Consider the following 20,247-nt stretch of genomic DNA (forward strand, 5'->3'; position numbering starts at 1 on the left):
CCTTTTATTTGCTTTTGAGATTGACAGACAACATTTAATTAAAAGATTTCCCATTGGTCTGGCCCAAAAAGGCGGGACATGTAGAAGGGGGGAGCGGCTTGTAGGTTATAGGTGGGTTCCACAAATTCTTAGGTCCGCTCACTAGATTAGAAGGGAAGATCCCTGTCTTAAAGAAAGGCTTAATCTACATCTCAAGGAAAAGGGAAGTTCTGTGTCTTGGGAAGGGATAAGCAAAAGAATATACTAATTGGTTGAAATATGCATCTCAAAAATACTATGCCAGGGACTGGAGGTAGGAAGAATCCTGTTAATAGAAAGTAAATGGTCTGTTAATGTTTGTGGGCATGACTTCCCCAGTCCCCTTTTGAAAAGATTTTGGAAAAATAGGAAAAGTAGTCAGACTTCTGTCCACATTCTTTAATGAAGTAATATTTTCTATGCCATTCCCTAAAGCTTTTTAAATAATATTGTCCACACAGAAGTAGCTAAAGTGGCTATCTCATCCTCATCTCAGCCTTTTTTAGTGGGGCTACTGGTCATCGGAATTCGTTCAAGCCTCTAATAATTTGATCTTTGTTTTTTCTTTTTAATTTGCTACATGCATGTGTGCCCAGTGTGTTTTTCAAGCCACTTGGTCCAGGACTCAAACCACCCAGCCAGTCATGTGGGATCTAGCCACCTCATCCACCATGCCAGCTGGCCCAAGCCCCTACTAATTTTAAGAGTAGTCACAATAATTAAATAGACTCTATTAGAAGCTATAAAAAAAAAGGTTATTTTTTCCTCCCAAATACCAAATTTAAGAAATTATTTACTGGGTAAGTTTGATGCTTTCCTTATGATGATCTTGTCCTTTTAAGTAATTTAAAAACTAATAGTTGTGTTTTTAAGTACAAATGTAATTTGTTCTATGTTTGGTAAATTCTACCATCAATGTCAAATAAGTTTGAAATAGCACTGGTGCTAGGAAGATATTTAGCTTCTGAAAAGTCATAAGTAATTCCAATTTAAAAACTAGTCAAGGGCCAGCTTTCCTTTGTGTGTGTGTGTGTGTGTGTGTGTGTGTGTGTGTTTCTCTTTTTAAATGAATTTCCTTTATGAGCAAGAGAAACAGATAGAAGGTACCTCCAACGGGGTCCTGGTGCCACAGTTCATGCCCAACCTCAGTTAGCTCTGAATCACGGGCACGTGCATGCCCAGTGTACTCAGGGAGGTGTCTGGATGTGAACCCTGAACCTTCCTATTTGGGTCAGCCTTGCAGAGCATCAAGTTTTACCACTACATAACTGTCCAGCCCTCTTCTTTGTTTCTAACTGGTATCTTACAGTTGAAACTGTTTCAATGTTAACTGTTTTAATTGCCAGTGAGAAGGAAATCATTTTATTTATTTATTAAGGTTTTGACATAGGGCATGTGTGCCTGCCAGAGACAGAGAGACAGTGAGAGGGAAAGTGAGAAATCACCCCACAGCAGGGATGGCCACTCCACAATCCCTTTTCCTCCAGTCTCCTGTTGAAAGGTTTTTACCAGCAACTCGCTGAACCTCCTTGTCCAGGGAGTGTTATGGCAATGGCGACCCCAATCAACCACAAAAGTCGGTTCTTGATGTAAAATACAAGAGGCTTTATTGCTAGCGCGCTAGGACTCCACTCTCAGTCATACAAGACATGGCTAAGAGTGAAGTCCCGAACATAGGAGTATTCAGGTTATATAGACATGAGTCCATGGGGTGAGGGGAGGAAGCAAGATAAGGGGTTTCAAGGGTAATCTTATGGCGACCATTTGGTCAGGCTTGCAGGAGCATTTGATCTGGGTTTCTGGGGTTAGCAGAAGGGAGGAATTTTACACTACAAAGGTCGGGGCTAGCTTGCCAGACTAGCTTGCAAATGGCTCCAGGCTCCCTGCAAGGTGTTAACAAATTACCCCAGGTTTCCACAACTTCAGCAGCATCTGCTTTAGTACAGAAGCAAAAGAGGCAAAGGTTAGACTTTATCTTTGTAAGACAGGCTAATCTAATTTTATTCTTACATATTGAGAAAATTGCCACGTTTGACAATTCTCATGATACAGTAACAATCTTAAATATTTTAAAATTAATTTGGCAGTCAATCATGTGGGTAGGAGTCTGGTGCCTTAAGTGTCATGCCACCTACTGGCCCCAAGAAGTCATTTTATATTACTACTATAGTTTTAGTTATATAAAAAGAGAAAATTGGGACCAGCAGATGGCATGCAGTTATGTCGCTGGACTCCCACATGGCCAAGCACAGTTTGAGTCTCAGACCCAGTTGCTTGAAACTCATGATAGGGGTGTGTGTGTGTGTGTGTGTGTGTGTGTGTGTGTGTGTGTAAATCCCAGGAGGACAGTGGATATTGTGCCATGGCCATCCCTCCTAGGGTGATTTCTCACTTTCCTTGTCTCTATCTCTCTCTCTCTGGTCAGTGTGCATGCCCTAAGGCAAAAACCTCAAAAAGAATGAAGAAGGGAAAATTGAGATAATTTCAAAGTTTTTTTTAAAGAATTATTTTATTTAACTTTATTTATTTATTTTAATTTGACCAGAGAGGGATAGAGTGAGAGGGAGAGAGAAGGAAAGTGAGAAAGCAAGCCACCAGGTATAGGACTCGAACTGTGGTCGGCCATGTGGGAGTCCTGCATCATTAACCACCATACCACCTGCTGGCCCCAAGATGATTCCAAAGTTTTGTCTGAATCAACTTGAATGTAAATCCACATGAACGTAATCAGTGGCTTGTATTTCAGTAACTGAAATCTTTAGACCCAAAGGGGATATCTCCGTATACAATAGAATCAGAATTCAAATTTCCTGTGGTGCTAGGTTACAGGTGGTTGTCTGAAATCGAAGTCTGGCTTACTGAGAGGAAATCTAGGTTTGTTCTCATTGTTTAACAGTGAATCATGAAGGGATAAACTGGACTAAATCATGGAAGTTTTGATGGAGATAGATTTGTGAATGATAGAACTTCACCCTTCCTTCTTCCTTTGAGGTAGAATGGGTCACTCAAAATGTAAATTTCAGTGTGCAGTATTATGTTGTGTTAGTCTATATAGGTTATATTTACATACTTACTTAATTTGTAAATCAAAATTAGTTTTAATAACACACCTTTTTTTAAGACAGTTTTTTTTTTGAGAGAGACAGAGAGAGAGAGAGAGATTTTTGCTATAGGGTGCGTGTACTCGCCAGAGAGACAGAAAGCAAGAAATCACCTCTCGGGGGGATGCCCACACCACAATCCCTTCTGCTCTATACTCCTCTTGGGATCTTGGGCATGTGTGCACACTCACCCGTAGTGAGTTCTTTTTGTTTATTTTTAAAGAGATTTTTGCTATAGGGTGCGTGCGCTCACTGGAGTGACAGACAGAAAGTGAGAAATCTCCCCATCCCCCGCCCAGGGAATTGGCCATGCTTCAAACCCTTCTCCTCCATTCTCCTCTTGGGATTTTTGGCACACACATGAACCCAATGTGAGTTTTAAGCTGTCAGGTCTGGGACTCAACTCGCAGTCAACTATGTGTGAGTCCAGTGACATAACCATTAAGTCATCTGCTGGTCCCAACCTGGCGTCAGTTTTTAGTCTCCATGTCCGGGACTGGAACCATGGTCCACTGTGTGGGAGTTCGATGATGTAACCATTATGCCATCTGCTGGTCCCTAATGATTCACTATTTAAAGTCTTGTCCAATTACTAAGATAAAAAATATTGGAAGAAGAAATTTTAGTTGTAAGTCACCTAATATGTACAACATAAAACAAGGCATTAATAACAGTAATGAATAAAGAATACTTACAAATAGATAAGGATAGATGTGGAAATAAAAAAAGGAGAAATGTAAGTTACCAAAACACATAAAAATATTCAGCCTCATTAGCAATCAAAGATGTAAATTGGAACAGTTGTGAGATAAACATTTTTTTTAGAGGTTTTTGCTATAGGGTGTGTGCATTTACCAGAAGGACAGTGAGAAACAGAGAGACAGAAAGTGAGAAATCACACCCTCCCCCAGGGGGATGGCCACGCCACAATCCCTTCTCCTCCATCCTCCTCTTGGAATCTTGGGCACGCACACACAGGCGCCCGGCGTGAGTTTAAGCCACTGGGTCCAGAACTCAAACCGTGGTCCACTACATGGGAGTCTAGTGACATAGCCATTACGCCAGTTGCTGGTCCTGAGATAAAAATTTTTTTCAGTATCCATTAGGTGGTTGGGAAAGTCATAACACCTTTTTGCATAGAAAAGTATGTCATGGGGCCAGCAGGTGGCGTGGTGCTGGAATTCCCACATGGCTGGCTACGGTTCGAGTCCGGACCTGGCGGCTTGGGGTCTCACTCTCCCACTCTCTCTGTCTTTCTCTGGCAAAAACTTATGTAAAAAATAAATAAATAATCCTTTAAAAAAAAAAATAAAAAGTATGTCATGACTTTCCTGACAACCAGATAATTTACAAATATTAAAAAAAAAAAAAGAATGCCTGTTGGTGATGCGGGTGCTGGGAAATGGCAGGCTCTGTATACAGTTGTTGAGAGGAGTCTAATTTAAGATACCTTTTTAGGGGGTAATGTGATGACACATAGAAAAGAATCTTTCTGCATACTTAGCAGTTCCATCTTCAGGAGTTTATGCTGTGAAAGGGATCCTGGATGTACACCAGGAGTTTGGGTGTTCATTACAGCATTAACTGTAATGGTAAAGTGGTCACCTTCTAAATATCCAATATTTAGGCTAAGTAAATCATAGTATATCCCTGCTACAACTTCTATACAGTCATTAAAAACTGTGTCGTGAGGTTATTTGTTGCTGCATTGCTTATCATTAGACAATGTTCGTTGTTAGAGAATTGCTAAAAACAAAGTGAGGTGCACCTATCCAGTTGAAGCTCTTTATCTATACTGAATGATGTCCGAAGATAGTATGTCAAGGGGCCAGCAGGTGGCGTGGGGGTTAAGGTGCTGGACTCTCACATGACTGAGGACAATTTGAGGCCCAGACCTGGCAGCTTGAAAATCACTCCGGGTGCATGTGCATGCCTATCCAATATCTCAGGAGAATGGAGGAGAAGGGATTCTGGTGTGGCCATCCACCTGGGGAGTTATTTCTTGCTTTTCTGTCTCTCTGAGCCCATGTGGTCTATGGCCAAAAAAAAAAAAAAAAAAAAGATGGTATGTCAAGTGGAAAGAAAGCTGAGTGCAGGCAATTGTGTGTATGCTACTGCTTGGGTGAAGTGAAAGCGCAGGTATAGGTGTGGCCAGTATACCTATGAGAGGATGCATGAGAATCTGGTAATCTTGGGAACTGGGTCTCTGGGAGTCAGAAGGAAGGTGAAGAATGTGTATTCCTTCACATGAATATGTAACTATTAAAATATTGGGTGGTTGGGAAAATCATGATGCATTTTTGCATAGAAAAACAGAAAAATATGCCATGACTTTCCCAACAACCTAATACTTCGAGTGTTTAAGTCAAATTGTTAAAAGTTGTTCATGGGAGGTAAAAAGTACAGAGTATACAACTTACATGAATAATATGAGCCAGATTTTCTTTCTTAAAACTCTGTATATGTGATATTCCATGGAGGACTAAGCGAACAGCAGTGGTGAGCTTCTGGGTTACTTAGAGAGTCGTCTTCATTTGCCTGAACTGTGTTTGCTAGATATTCTGCAATAATTCTGTATTTCTTATATAAGAAAAAAATAAGGTTTTTATTAGAACTTAAATTTGACTTTGTAATGATCTTTCCAATTCTAAACTTTATTTCCCAAGAATTTACTGAAGTTGGACCCAGCTGACAGATATTTGACAGAACAGTGTTTGAATCACCCTACATTTCAGACCCAGAGACTTTTGGATCGTTCCCCTTCAAGATCCGCGAAAAGGAAGCCTTACCATGTGGAAAGCAGCACATTGTCTAATAGGTAAATATTCCCTTTTAAGGAAATACAGATGCACTGTTGGTCTTACAAGTAGGTGGAGGAGGTGGCTGCTTAAATGATGCAATTAGAGAAAAGAAGGAAAGCCCTCTTTATTCAAAAATATCTTCCTTATGCTTATTACATGATTCAGAACCACAATTAAAGAGTTGTGTGGGTCTCAAAGACTTTCTTATCTTTAACAAGTATATTATGGAAACCTGTGCATTCCCTGGGAAAGGTAGCATTGGATTAGCAACTGAGGAGGTTTTCCACCTCAAGAACTAGAATATTCTGTGTAAAGGGGACTCAAAGGGCTGATGCTTGGAAGAAGAAAGATGAGCAAGGGCAAAAGGATTCCTAGAGGAAGAAAAGGATGTCAAACACGGGTAGGTGGCAGGGTCCTTAGGACAGCCAAGTAGGTATGGCTCTGTAGAAGGGGTTTGGAGTTTTATTGCTCTTGTCTCATAGTTACTGAGATGAGACAGTAATTTCTCATAAGAAAGAAGAATATGGGAAACAGCAGTTAGCTTAATGGCTATGTCGCTGGACTCCCACATAGTTCACCGCAGTTCGAGTCCAGACCCAGTGGCTTAAACTCACGCTTGGCGCGTTTGCATGTGTGCCCAAGATCCCGAGAGGAGAATTGAGGAGAAGGGATTGCGGCGTGGCCATCCCCCCCCCCGGGGGGGTGATTTCTCCCTTTCTGTCTCTCTGTCCCTCTCTGTCTTTCTGGAGAGCACACGTGCCCTATAGCAAAAACCTCTCCAATAAAAAAGAAAGAAAGAAAGAAGAATATGAAAGCCAGTGATTAAAATTGGTGCTATTTAAATACGTTTTTTAGCATGATATTTAAAAAATCAGTTTTGGGGCCAGTAGGTGGTATGGTAGTTGAGGTGCTGGACTCCCACATGGCTGACCACAGTTTGAGTCCTGAACCTGGCAATTTGCTTTCTTTCTCTCTCCCCTTCTCTCTCTCTGGTGTGCACACAGCCATATAAAAAATTAAAATAATAATAATGAAATTAAATGACTAGTTATTAAAAAAAATAAAGAGGGGGATCCAGCAGGTGGCGTGGCAGTTAAGGCGCTGGACTCCCACATGGCTGACTGCAGTTCTAGTCCTGGACCTGGTGGCTTACTTTTTCACTTGCTCTCTCTCAGGTGAGTGCGTATGCCCTATAGCAAGTTGAAAAATAATAATGATAATAAATAAAATTAAATAGATAATTCTTTGAAATTAAAAAAAATATACTAATTCCCCTGATCAAGCCGTAGAAGCGTGCTCTGGCAGATGCTGCTTCTCGGTAGGCCGGGGCCACATGGGATGCCCGTTTCCAGCCTGCCCTAAAAAAAGCCAGGCCCGGTGCTATGCATGGTAGTCCCAGTGACCTAGGAGGCTGACGCAGGAGGATCGCAACACAGTGGGACTCAGAAAAACAAAAACAAAAACCTATTTCTGAAACACGCACAGACACACACATGCATAGACAAGGTTAAACCACAAAATCAGGTTGTCTTTCTGGACCTGATGTTCCCCGATTCCACTGGCTGCATTTACAGGAGGATGGGGTCTTAGTCATGGTCTCCTTGTCTTACTACTTCTCACAAGAAGCTGATCTTGTCATCTGTGATTGTTAGCTTATGGGAGCTAAGAAATAGTTTCTCTCATCTACTATTAGAAGAGAAGTAGGAAACGATAAATGTGTGTGTGTGTGAGAGAGAGAAAGAGACAGACAGACAGACAGACAGAGATTTTTGCTACAGGGTGCATGTACAAGAGACAGGCAGAGACAGAGACAAAAAATGAGAAGTCACCCTCCCAGTGAGGTTGGCCACGCCATAATCCCTTCTCCATTCTCCTCTCAGGATTTTGGGCATGTATGCACACGTGCCCAGTGTGAGTTCTAAGCCACCAGGCCCAAACCTTGAACCATGGTCAACTACATGGGAGTCCAGTGATGTAACCATTATACCATCTGCTGGTCCCAGAAACAATTTTTTATATGAAGCATTTCGAATGAAAATTTCCCCCTCTTCCATTCTCAAATTTTCCCTCCATATAGAACAATTGTTAACAGATTGGAATTTTGATAACTCAAGACTTGACACTCTGGGAGAGCATCCGTCAGTGGGTGACAACCATGTACCCTAGATTTCCTGCCCCCTGAACAGGGACTCACTTGAGTCTTGGAGTTACCCAGTAGAGACTTGCACTGTTCCTTGGGAACCTCTTTAGGGATCTACTAAGGAGGATGTGTATGTTCATGGTGTTTTCAGGGGGCACAGAGGATATGATTTGTGTGGATCTTTAAGGAGTCTTCCCAAATGGCCCTGGAAGTAGGCCAGAATACAAATTATAAGTAAATAAAAATTGCTGGAAGAATTCACTCTGAGGTCTTGGCATCGTATTGACTATATTAAGAGAGAAAGTCCTTAGGAATGATCTTACCTCACTTCACATGCATCTCAGGCCTCTGTCTCCATGCTTGTCTATGGTCTGACTTACTCCCCCTTGTCAGGGATCAGTCTTGATCTCGACATAGACTACGGCTCCCTTGCACTTTCCAGGACCATTTTAGAGATGCTCGCAACACCGTGTCACATTGATTGCCACTTACATATTCCCCTGCCTTGTCCCTAGAGACACAAACACACTGTCACATACCCTGTCTTCCATTCTGTCCTCTCTAGGGGAGGCAGTGGACTCTCACACTGCTTAGCCCCTGCCTGTTTCCTTCAGGCTCTCTGGAGTCTCTGCTCATGGTGGACTCGACATGATGCTGCCTCAGCTGCCCCACACTCCACTGTCCCCACTCCTACTTCACCAGCCTTCTCTGTAAAAATACAGCCTTGCCCCTTTAATGTTTGCTTTCAAAACCTTCACTAAACACATTAACTGGCTGGGTGTCCATCTATCCATCTAGCCTGTCAAACATTTCAGAATTTACGTATAAAATTTTCTCAATTGGTGAGCAGTGTAACACAGATCCTTGCAGTGTGTGTCAGAGAGCTCTATGGAGTTTCCAGAGGTGCACCTCAGCAGAGCTCCATTGTGAAGATATGCTGCCCTTTCTCCATTGGAATCCCGTTCAAAGCTCAGTGGCTTCCGATTAATCCAGAGACAGCAACATTCAGAATAGCAGTTTAGGGTCTTTATACATTTCAGGAAAACTGAACGCTTTGACAAATGTGTCTTCCTTAACTTTATAGCTTCCCTTTTCATGTTAGAAATGGTAGCTCACATTGCTATGGATGTGTTTCTCCTCAGGCCATACTTGGTTTTGTGTTCACACCAGTGGTGGTGTCTCTAAGAATTCCAGATACTCCAACAGCTCTCCTTGCTCTTCTCTGTCCTTTTCTAGTCCTCTTGAGCTTAGGACATTTCCGAGTGTCTGCACGTGTTATCTCTCCACCTTTACTGTCCCTAGGCCTCAAGGGGAGAGGGGAGGAAATAGGGTTGCGAGAGCCCAGGGAGGGCTCAGGCTAAGAAGTCCCCCAGTGGGAGACATCATTGGAAACAACACGGCTGCCATCCGAGTCAGGGCGTGGATGCCAGGAAGGGGCAGGGAAGACATTCCTCAGCGTCTTTCTGCTCTTGTCCTACAGCGCCTTCCTCTGGCAAGCCCCACCAGATGTGAACCAGCGAGGGGACCTGGGTGACACGACACAGACTAGGGCCTTAGGTGCCTGAGGCCCAGGGCCTAGCTGAGAGGCTGGGAATGGATCCAGGGTTGGACAGATGGAGAGGAACCAGCACAGTTGGGTCTGTGTGTGGGTGAGACAGTCATTGTATGGGTTTTGTACAAGTTGCTGAGATATTTTAGTTATCAAGGTAGAATCCGATGACTCTGTTGGTTTAGAACCTGAGGCTTTTATGACACAGACTTGTTGATCTAGGGATGGACTCATTGACATCATTTAACAGAAGGTGTGACTTAACTTTCCCTTTCTGTCATTTATGTCCAGGCCTGGGGTTTGCCATTTAGTTAGCTCATACTGAAGTGTCCTTATTCAGTGCTCCAGTTCTTGGGACCTAACTGGGAGAGATTAGTGAGTGCATTTTGGAGACAAGGCTTCCCACACCATCGCAGGCTTGCTTGATAAATCTGATGGCTTACAGACACTCTCATTGAGAAAATTGGAAGGCATAGTTTCACAGATTACTATTCCACATGGACGAAAAAAGGACTTCTCTTCCAATTAATGTGAGAACAGAACTTTCCCAAATTAAACCATCTTCAGTGATAGTAATACTTATAGCAGAATTTCCTGGATGCATAGTAAAAAGGGAATTGTGTAAATCATTATTCATTTTTAAGCATTCTCACCTATCCCAAGATATAATTCGGCCTTTTAAGTAATTACAAACTGACCTTGCTTCTGGTGTCAGTTTGAGCTCTCAAATGGAGGCCAAGGTTTACCTCTGGATTTATATTTTGTGTTTCAAACCAAGTAGGAGATGAAGCTTTAAATCCTAAAGAAGGCCTCGTTCCATTTGGAATAATGAAGTATGAAAGGAAGAAGAGAAAAAAAATTGTCTTTTGGAGAGAAATGAACTCTTTCAGGTTTCTGTGATCCACTGTGGTAGAGGACTCCTGTTTCTTGTACAAAGAGAGCTGAAGATCTGCAAATAACGGCCACTTTTTGAAGCATAAACATTGAACAGCACACTTTCCAAAAGACCTTGCTAGGCAGTTTCTATTTCTTTTCAGAGTGCCATTTTCTTTCATTGACTACGTCGCTAGAACTCTCCTTTGACTATACAGGCTAGAGACAAAAAGAGACATTGGTGTCTGTCTGTGCTGTGAGTACGTATCTGTCTCTGAGCAGGCTGTGAAGTTTTACAAACAGAAACGAAGTTCAAGGGACGCAGTAATGTTCAAGTCTAAATGTTGTCTTCCGACCTTCAGGCAGACAAAAGGATTTTAGAGAGTTTTTCCGTAGCTCGGCACTGTCTTTGCAGACGTCCTGCATGTGTGTGATGTAACAAAAGTGTGTGTGTTCCAGAGGAGTGGTTAGAAACTGTCGGCAGTGAGGAAGCCGAGCTTTTAAGGATGCCGGAAGAGCTTCATTGGTCCCATGCTTTGTTCCAGAGGAACCTGATCTTAGGACCTTTCTTCTTCTTTTTAAAGAATTATTTGTTTAATTTTATTTATCTGTTTTTCATTTGACCAGAGAGAGAGGGAGAACGCAAGCTGCCAGGTCCAGGACTTGAACTGCGGTTGGCCATGTGGGGGTCCAGCACCTTAACCACCATGCCACCTGCTAGACCCCAGGACCTTCTTTCTTGTTGATAGGTTCCTAGTTACTGGTAGGCAGCCCATGTTTGAGGGAGTTAATGTTTTCGGTCTGTGTTGAGTATGTGCTCTTTTCTTTTCAAACACAGTACTATTTGTCTGTTTGCTATTGAGGGAGACTCATACCCTTCTTTTGTTTTTAACTTAGAAACCAAGCCAGCAAAAGTGCCGCTTTACAGTCTCACCACAGATCCAACAGCAAGGACATCCAGAACCTCAGCGTCGGGCTGCCCCGGGCTGACGAAGGTCTTCCCGCCAATGAAAGCTTCCTGAATGGAAATCTTGCCGGAGCAACTCTTAGTCCGATGCACACCAAAACCTACCAAGCAAGCACTCAGCCCGGATCTGCCAGCAAAGATCTCACCAACAACAACATACCACACCTTCTCAGCCCAAAAGAAGCCAAGACAAAAACAGAATTTGATTTTAACATTGACTCAAAACCTTCAGAAGGCCCCGGCTCAAAGTACCTCAAGTCAAACAGTAGATCTCAGCAGAACCGGCACTCGTTCATGGAAAGCTCCCAGAGCAAGGCCGGTACCCTGCAGCCCAGTGAGAAGCAAAGCCGTCATAGCTACATCGATACCATCCCCCAGTCCTCTAGGAGTCCCTCCTACAGGACCAAGGCCAAAAGCCATGGGGCACTGAGTGACTCTAAGTCTGTGAGCAACCTTTCTGAAGCCAGGGCCCAAATCGCAGAATCCAATACCAGTAGGTACTTTCCATCCAGCTGCTTGGACTTGAACTCTCCCACCAGCCCGACTCCCACCAGGCACAGCGACTCGAGAACTTTGCTCAGCCCCTCGGGGAGGAATAACCGAAGCGAGGGCACTCTGGACTCACGCCGAACCTCAACCAGGCACTCCAAAACGATGGAGGAGTTGAAACTGCCGGAACACATGGACAGCAGTCATTCCCATTCACTGTCTGCACCTCACGAATCCTTTTCTTACGGCCTGGGCTACACCAGCCCCTTCTCCTCTCAGCAGCGTCCTCATAGGCATTCCATGTATGTGACTCGGGACAAAGTGCGAGCCAAAGGCTTGGACGGAAGCTTGAGCATAGGGCAAGGGATGGCAGCCAGAGCCAACAGCCTGCAACTCTTATCACCCCAGGTACAGCCTCGCATCTTGGTCAGACACGGTGGCTCGCTGTGGGGAGGTGGTGCAGGGGATGGGAACTGGGCTCACCTGCAGTTGCCCTGCTGTGGTAGGCCATAGTTTTCTTTTTTTTTTTTTTTGAGAGATTTTCACTGTAGGGCGCGTACGCTCGCTAGACAGACAGAGAGAGACATAGAGACAGAAAGCGAGAAATCACCCCCCAGGGGGATGGTCACGCCGCAATCCCTTCTCCTCCATTCTCCTCTCGGGATCTTGGGCACGCACACACACGCGCCCGGCGTGAGTTCTAAGCCACTGGGTCCAGGACACGAACCGCGGTCGACTACGTGGGAGTCCAGCGACATAGCCATTATGCTAACTGCTGGTTCCCATAGTTTTCTTGATAGGATGCATTTAAGGAAGCAATACCCAGACAAAGCTCTGCTTAAGAGAAAGAAAGAAAAATTATTTAAGTCAATTGTTGAGTACACAGGAGAACTCAAAAACTTGTTTTCAGTAATCCATTTCCTCTCTTAAATGTTCCTTTCTAGTGTATTTTGTTGAGAGAATCCGATTTTCATTTATTGTAGAATTTATCCACTATGTGGGTTAGTTCTTAGTTTTCTCAAAATTCAGTGTACGTACATTCATGGGTATTTTCTTTAATCTCTCTAAACCACATTTGCTTAAATCAAACCTTTTTTTGCTAATACCTTATTCAATATTGTAACTGAATTTTAAAGTTTTTAATTTATCCAGAACTGTAGATAAATTTAACTTCATGCCAGGAGAAATGTTCATTTTCAGTCTTTTGGATTGTTTTTAAATCATAAGGCAACATTTTTTTTTTTTTCCATCTTAGGATCGTGAAGCCCTGGAACTGATTCTAAGCAGCCTAAAACAAGCAGCATTCTGACAATAGGAGACGTTTTTTCAAATATCATTTTCATGGTCTCACGTATACAGCACTGTGCCGGGTGCCTGGCGCAGACCAAGTGTCTAACAGACTATAGTTGCTGCAGCTGCTTCTGCGGTGGGTGATGGCGGGAGCTGTTACTTAGAGGCTGAGCACCTTCTCTGTGGGAGGTGTTGTCAGGCACTCAGAAGACTCCGAGAGGGTTCTTGCGTTTGAGAAACTTCTAATAATTAAGACGCACGTTGATATGGTTCCAGCTATACATAGGAATTGAGAGTGGGGAGAGATCGTTGTGTGTAGTTCAAAATGGCTTGAAGGGCAAGCAGAGGTCTTGCTGCAGGCAAAGGGTATAGACATGTTTTGAATGGCTAAAGTGTGAAGGTATGTTCAGGCATGGCTTGAACTAGATTCCAGGAGAGGCTGTAGTCAGAGGAAATCGCAGTGGCCCCTACCCTCTTGGAGAATATGGGCTGGCAGGCAACACCTGCCAACGGATGGGCCATCGCCATGGCACTGGGCTGCAGTCTGCTGTGCTAGAGGCATGCATGCGTGCCCAAGGGGGAGAGAGCTGCCGGTCAGTCGGGCAGTGTGGCGGGATGCTCCCAGAGGTAGTGATGTGTAAGCAGAGGCTTAGGAGGGTTGGGATTTAACTCAGGGAGTGTGTGATGACAGTTCCAGGAAAGGCTCGAAGGCAGGGAAGAAAGAGCACTGCAAGGAGAATGTAGCTGGAGACTTTCAACGGTGTGTGTGCTTCAGGGGTTGCAGCTTTTCTTGCACTGCTAGAGTGGAAAATGCCAGATTTGGGTGGCTTTTACCATGATCCAAGCATGAAGGTGAGGATTTAGTCAATGCCAGTGGAAGACAGCAGTCATAAGCCTCCCAACAGGGATAGTGGGCCCTGTGTGTTCGGGATGGAACAGAAAGAAAAGCAAGACTGGCGTTTCTTTGCTAGCAGCTCCTTTTCAGAGTGAAAGAAAGCATTTTTGAGGTGACCTAAGTCAAGCCTTCATTTCACAGATGGGCTTGCTAAGACTCAGGAGCGTTGGGTGAGTCACCCAAGTATACCCAGCTTCTTGGGGGTGGGGGTTGTTGGGGCAGTCTTGCCCCTGAGGCTGGTGCTCTTTCCACTCTTCCCTGCTGACATGTGGCTGAGGTGACCTGGGCTCTGAAGCAGAGGTGTACCCTCCCAGGCTGGAAAGGCGTCTCCCCCATGGACCAGGAGAGGGCAGGAGGTATACATTTGCGAAGGCAGAAGAGGAGTCATAGGAATGGCCGAGGAGACCCCCAAGGAGTCACTGTAGAGAGGAGGGAAAGAGCGCCAGAGCCTGGCAGCTGCCCATGGGCAGAAGATAGAAGTCCCAGCCAGGTCGAGCATGACTTCATATAAAACAGAAGTAAGAAAAGTGAAAAGCGACTTAACTTAGGTAAAGGATATGTGACTGACTCTCTGAGAATTCAAGAAACAGGGTTTTTGTGACCATGGTAGTCACAACCTAATTCTGAGAGTTCCTGTGGGCTAAGCAGAGATCTGACTGTTTCTGAAGGCCAGGTCAGGAGCGCAGCCTAAGGACACAAAGATGGCGGAAGGCTTGAAAAGCAACCAGAGCTGTGTGTGAATCATGGGAATCCTCTAGTGCCAAGTATTATGGCCACCTTCAAAGCACAGGGACTCAGTTTAGGTTACATGTAAGTCATTTGTTCCCTAAAATCCTTTTCTAGAGGCCTTCATTAATAATACAGGTGGTTAAAGTCAAACCAGATTTGGTCATAAAATAGGAAGAAGAAAGGCTCCATTGAATGGACTCCTGCCCAGAATCCTCAGAGTCCATTTGGGAAGTGAGGGGGAGGAAGACAGAATTGCATTTTAAGTTTTAATGAAGATGTTTTTGATAGATCACGTAGGCTTGAGATGATGCTCTTTCTGTGCGTAAGGTGTGGACATGCAACGCACCTAACTCCTTTGATAGCTTGGTAATTTTCTTCCATCATCTTTTTTTTTTCCAAGCGTAGAAAATGCTACATGTTTTTCCTCTTCAGTGAGCACCACTGTGGCCCAAAGTGCTGTTCTTAGCTCATGACTCACTTCCTGGAGAAAGCTAGGTGATAGTGCTCCGGAGATGAGCACTGGGAAAATACCCGAGGCCTAAGTGCTGCCGACCTAGACAAGATGAGGATGAGAACTTAAGCTCATGAGCTATAGTAGCTAGGGAATTTTAAGACAAAAACGACTAAGTGGGCTTTATTCCGTTCCTTGATACATTCACAAAAACCTTATTTTCGTCTGAATCTGCCATATAAGTCCTTCAAAGAAAAATAATTTTTGGACCCGCACAGTTCTTTTTTGAACTCAGCCAAAAATCTGCTAGAAGAATTTTGAATTAAATAATAGAATCTTGACTCCAAGTGCCGCTCAGAACCATGACTGCTTAGATAAGAGAGGCTTTTTTTTTTTAATAATTAATTGAACTATTTTCAGACTAATTTATTCCCAACTTGCTATAACTTTAATGAGAATTTCACTTTCCATCTGTGTGAAATTTGTTTGACTTATTTTACATTCATCAGATGATTCACTCTGTATGGGACAATTTGTGTTTTAGCCAACATTTTTTATTTTAGCTGTTAAAGGGACTGGTTATGCCAGATAAAGACTGTGATGACTCTCCTCCCTGGGATCAGGATGCTCTTTTAAATCTCTTTAAATTTGACTTCTAGCCTGGAGAACAGCTCCCTCCAGAGATGACCGTTGCAAGATCTTCTGTTAAAGAGTCCTCCAGAGAAGGCACCTCTTCATTCCACACGCGTCAGAAGTCCGAGGTCTGAATCCTTCCGGGTTGCAACATTTTACCATAAAACATGTCTATAGAGATTGCTCATTCTACATCATGACGGCCTAGGTTTGCAATTCATTCATACCCTGTCTCCCACAAATACGTTGACCTGGCTTAGAAAGTAAGCAGTCTTCCTCATGCCATCATCCCGACTTGTCTGTTTAAAAGATTGTGGAGTAAATTATGGGGGGATTAGGTCCTCTGGCACATTCGTAGGCTACATTCTTATCCATCTGTGGTGTGACTTTTTCAAACTTGCTTCCTGCCTCAGGGTGGCGTGTATCATGACCCTCATTCTGACGATGGCACAGCTCCCAAAGAAAACAGACACCTATACAATGATCCTGTCCCAAGGAGAGTCGGTAGCTTTTACAGAGGTAAGCCCACCCCCCAGTCCTCTCCTCTCTCCCTCGCTCCCCATCCAGCCTGGGCCCTCAGATGTCTTCACTGCCCTGACTGCCTGAGCGGCAGTGGCCTTGCTGACACTGTCACCTTCCAGCAGTTCCCCCTGCCTCTGGCCCCACCATCTTAGGTCAGGCCCTGCTGCCTTCTGAGTTGGTTTCTTGAGTAGCCTCCTTACTGGCCTCCCTGTCTCCAAGATACCTATCAGAAAGAAGGGCCTGCCCCATAGCCTCGTAGCTAGGGGAGCTGGATACCACATAGCCAACCATGCAGTCTAAATACTGGCCCTGGAGGCTTGGAAAACATGCCAAGTGTATGTGCATGTGTAGCCAAAATCTTGACGTGGAAGAGAAGGGATTGCTGAGTGACCATACCCTATTGGAGATCGGAGGGGTACTTTCTCTCCCCGACCCTTGTCTTTCTGTTTCTGGTGAGCGCATGTATCCAATGACAAGAAAAGGTCCTGGGATAGCTATACTAAAGCTGTGACCTGACCATACCACTCATTCAGTGATGTCGTAAAGAATTCATCAATGCACCTCTGTGCTTGGCATTGTTCTGGCTTAGAACATATCAGTAAGCAAGACAGCCAGAGGGCTCCATGTCCATAGAGCTCACATTCTCTAGACGGGAGATAGGCAGTAAATGTATTGATAATAATGATACAAAGGAGTAAAGAATAAAAAGTGCTACGGAAAAAAAAATAGAGGAAGCAACCCATTGTCCCCCCTCATCTCCATCTCCATGCCCCTATCTCTCACCCATTGAGAGTCCTCTGGCTCCCCAGTTACATTAGGATAAAATCTGAATTCCCTAAGATGGCATTCCAGACTTCCCCTGGTCTAGCCCTGGCCTTCCTGCCTGGTGCCATGCCCAGCTAGTGTCCTTTGGCCTGAAACACAATCCTCCCCCTGCTGGTCAGCTTGCTTCGATCCCTTTCTGTGAGGTCCTCTCCATTCAAGGTCTGCCCACCCACTGCAGATGAAGCTCCTTCCCTGTCCACCCACGTGGGATCCAGTGCCTCATGCGTGCCTCTGTGTAACAGCCCACATTGCAGTGGCTCTTGGTCTGCATTGCCCCCGCAAGGATGGGAACCCCTCAGAGATCTGAGTTCTTCATCTTTTCCTCTTCTTACTCTCATTTCTAGTCTGTTGTCACTGCTTAGCACAGTTTGACAAATATTTGTCCACTGAATTAAAGAAAGATTTCGAGTATACTTGCACAGCCTTAAAAACGTACTTTGATATTTAACAGATGACTGAAACAGATGCTTTTGCAGTTGTATGAATTTAGGAGACTTTGATAAAGGCAGTCCTTTTTAGTTCCCAAACACCCTTGGGACTCTCAGCACCCTGCTGGGAAAATGGACAGCAAGCTCACAGAGAAGGAGCAGGGCCCTGGGATGGGAGACTCGGCCTTGCCAAGCCTTCAAGAGTAGATGCAGTCTTCCACACCCTACAGTTGCCTGACTTCCCACCATTGCTGCTGTTTTAGAGGATAGCTCCAAGGTGGCAGGAATTGGGGGCAAGCAGAGGGGGGTAGATGTAGAGAATTGCTTAGTTACTTTAATTAGGAACCCATGCTAAATAAATGCATAAATGTATTATTCAGGACTAAATGTATATTGAATGAATACCCTCCCAGCACCTGCTTGGGAAAAAGCATAAAGCATTGAATATCCCTTCTAATGCATGCATGCGTTTGTTTATTTCTGGTACCACCATTACCTTAGAATCTTATTGAACTAGGGGCCAGCAGGTTGTGTGGTGGTTAAGGGGCCAGATCCCCACATGGCCAACCGCAGTTAGAGTTCTGGACTTGGCGACTTGCTTTCTCATTTTCCCTTTCTCTTTCTTTTTTTTCTCTGATCAAAAGCAAAAAATAACAAAAAATCAAATCAAATCAAATAAATAAATAAGACCTTTTTAAATAAAAAAAGAATCTTATTGAACTAAACTTTATTTATCTATTTATTAAATAAAGCTTAGATCTGTTTAGTGTGCACAGGACCAAGAGAGTATGAGTGCATATGTGCGCAACCCGTAGTAGGGCCTGGTCATGCTGCCATCCCCTTTCTTCCATTTCTCCTCCCTGAGCATGCATGCATGGGATCCTGGGCATGCATGCAGGTATGCCTGGAATGTTGCTACCAGGACCAGGATTTGAACCAGTCAGCCATGTGGGATCCAGTTCCCTCTGCACAGTGGTTAACCACTGTGCTATGAAACTGACCCCGGACTAACATGAGCAAAATCCTTTTCTATCAGTGTCAGGTTTATTTCCAAAGAGCACCATACACATGTTATTTCTTTTAATTTTTTTAAGAGTGAGATTTTAGCCAGAGAGACAGAGACAGACAGACAGAAAGTGAGAAATCACCCATCAGGAGGGATGGCCACATCTCAGTCCCTTCTTCATTCTCCTCTTGGGATTTTGAGCATGCACACACGCATGCGTGGTGTGAGTTTTAAGCTGCTAGGTCCAGGACTCAAACTGTGGTCAACTACATGGGAGTCCAACAATGTAACCATTATGCAATCTGCTGGTCCCATACACATGTTACTTCTATCCATGTCTAGAGAATATACTTTAACATGTTCATGGAATTTTAAATTAATTAGCCTTTGACCTCTGGAAACATGTTTTCATTTTGATTGCAAATGCATTCAGTTGGTTAATATTAGAGAAACCCTTCATTGTCTACCTCATAATCCACTTATGGGTTCGGCAGATAGAACACTTCAATTTTAAAAAGTTTAGAAAACTGGGGCTGACCCCATAGCTTAGTGGTTTAGGGAGCCACATTCTACATGTCCACCCCCAGTATGAATCCCAGCCTCAGCAGCTTGTGCATGCACGCCCCTCAACAGGGTGGGGAAATGGGAGAGAAGGGATTGTGGCATGACCGTACCCCATTAGGAGGTGCTTTCTCCCTCTCCCTCCCCTCTTTTCTCCTGGCAAGCACACATGCCCTCTGGCATTAAAAGAGAAGTTTAGAAATATAAAGGAAAAGATTTAACTAAATGAAACAGCTGGAGACATCTGTCATTTCAGTGATACTAAGTCCTAAAGGAAGATTTAATGGTATTGAAATGACAGATGTGTCCATAGTACTTCAGGTGTTCTTTCCAACTGGTCAAGAGTCAAGTGAAACAGTGTCATTTATCTTGATATACACTCTATATATTCCTTTTGTGACAAAATTTGCACTATATTCTGATTTATGACCAAGCCGAGAAATTGACAGGAAAAGTTAGTAATCCCCCCAAAATAAAACAGAAGAGTATTTACTCACATACATTATAGTTCATCTTTGTTCATTCTTGAAATGAGACTTTAGAGGAAATTTTTTTTTTCTGCAAATAACTAGCTCTCTTTGTAATCTAAAACTATGAGGCTGATACTGACTCCAAGAGTGAAAGCTGATGTAGTTGGTACATCCCAGCACACATACTTAAGACTTACTTCAGACAAAGACTAGATTTTGCCTGGCTGGGGCTGTGATAAGAAAGCCTTAGGTTTAAAGAATGGCAAACAGGGAGGTGGGGGAGGCTGTGATACTCATACTTTAAGCCATCCTCTAACACTCTTCCAACTGTCAGCTGACCCCTCTGGTTTCAGTCTTAAACACTGACTACCTAGTGTGAACTGACCTTGTGGGTTAACGTCGTGAGCAGTGGAGGAGGGAGAGTGTTCCCTGAAATGCCTCCACCCTCAGAAAACACAGAAGCGGTACAAAGGGCAGATGAGGATTTTTACTTATCTGT

At 43.9% G+C, this 20,247-nt stretch overlaps 1 protein-coding gene across 1 annotated transcript in view; it reads left to right on the forward strand.

Annotated features, from left to right (window-relative positions):
• The window catches only part of CDKL5 (cyclin dependent kinase like 5), a 143,212-nt gene that overhangs the window by 101,835 nt on the left and 21,130 nt on the right, over positions 1 to 20,247 (forward strand). Inside the window, 4 exon segments of the mRNA XM_027775474.1 lie at positions 5,786 to 5,937; positions 11,380 to 12,346; positions 15,963 to 16,064; positions 16,350 to 16,455. Of these exon segments, the coding sequence (XP_027631275.1) occupies positions 5,786 to 5,937; positions 11,380 to 12,346; positions 15,963 to 16,064; positions 16,350 to 16,455 (1,327 nt within the window).

Source organism: Tupaia chinensis, unplaced genomic scaffold (assembly GCF_000334495.1).
Source record: "Tupaia chinensis unplaced genomic scaffold, TupChi_1.0 Scaffold000567_1, whole genome shotgun sequence".
Classification (NCBI taxonomy): domain Eukaryota; kingdom Metazoa; phylum Chordata; class Mammalia; order Scandentia; family Tupaiidae; genus Tupaia; species Tupaia belangeri.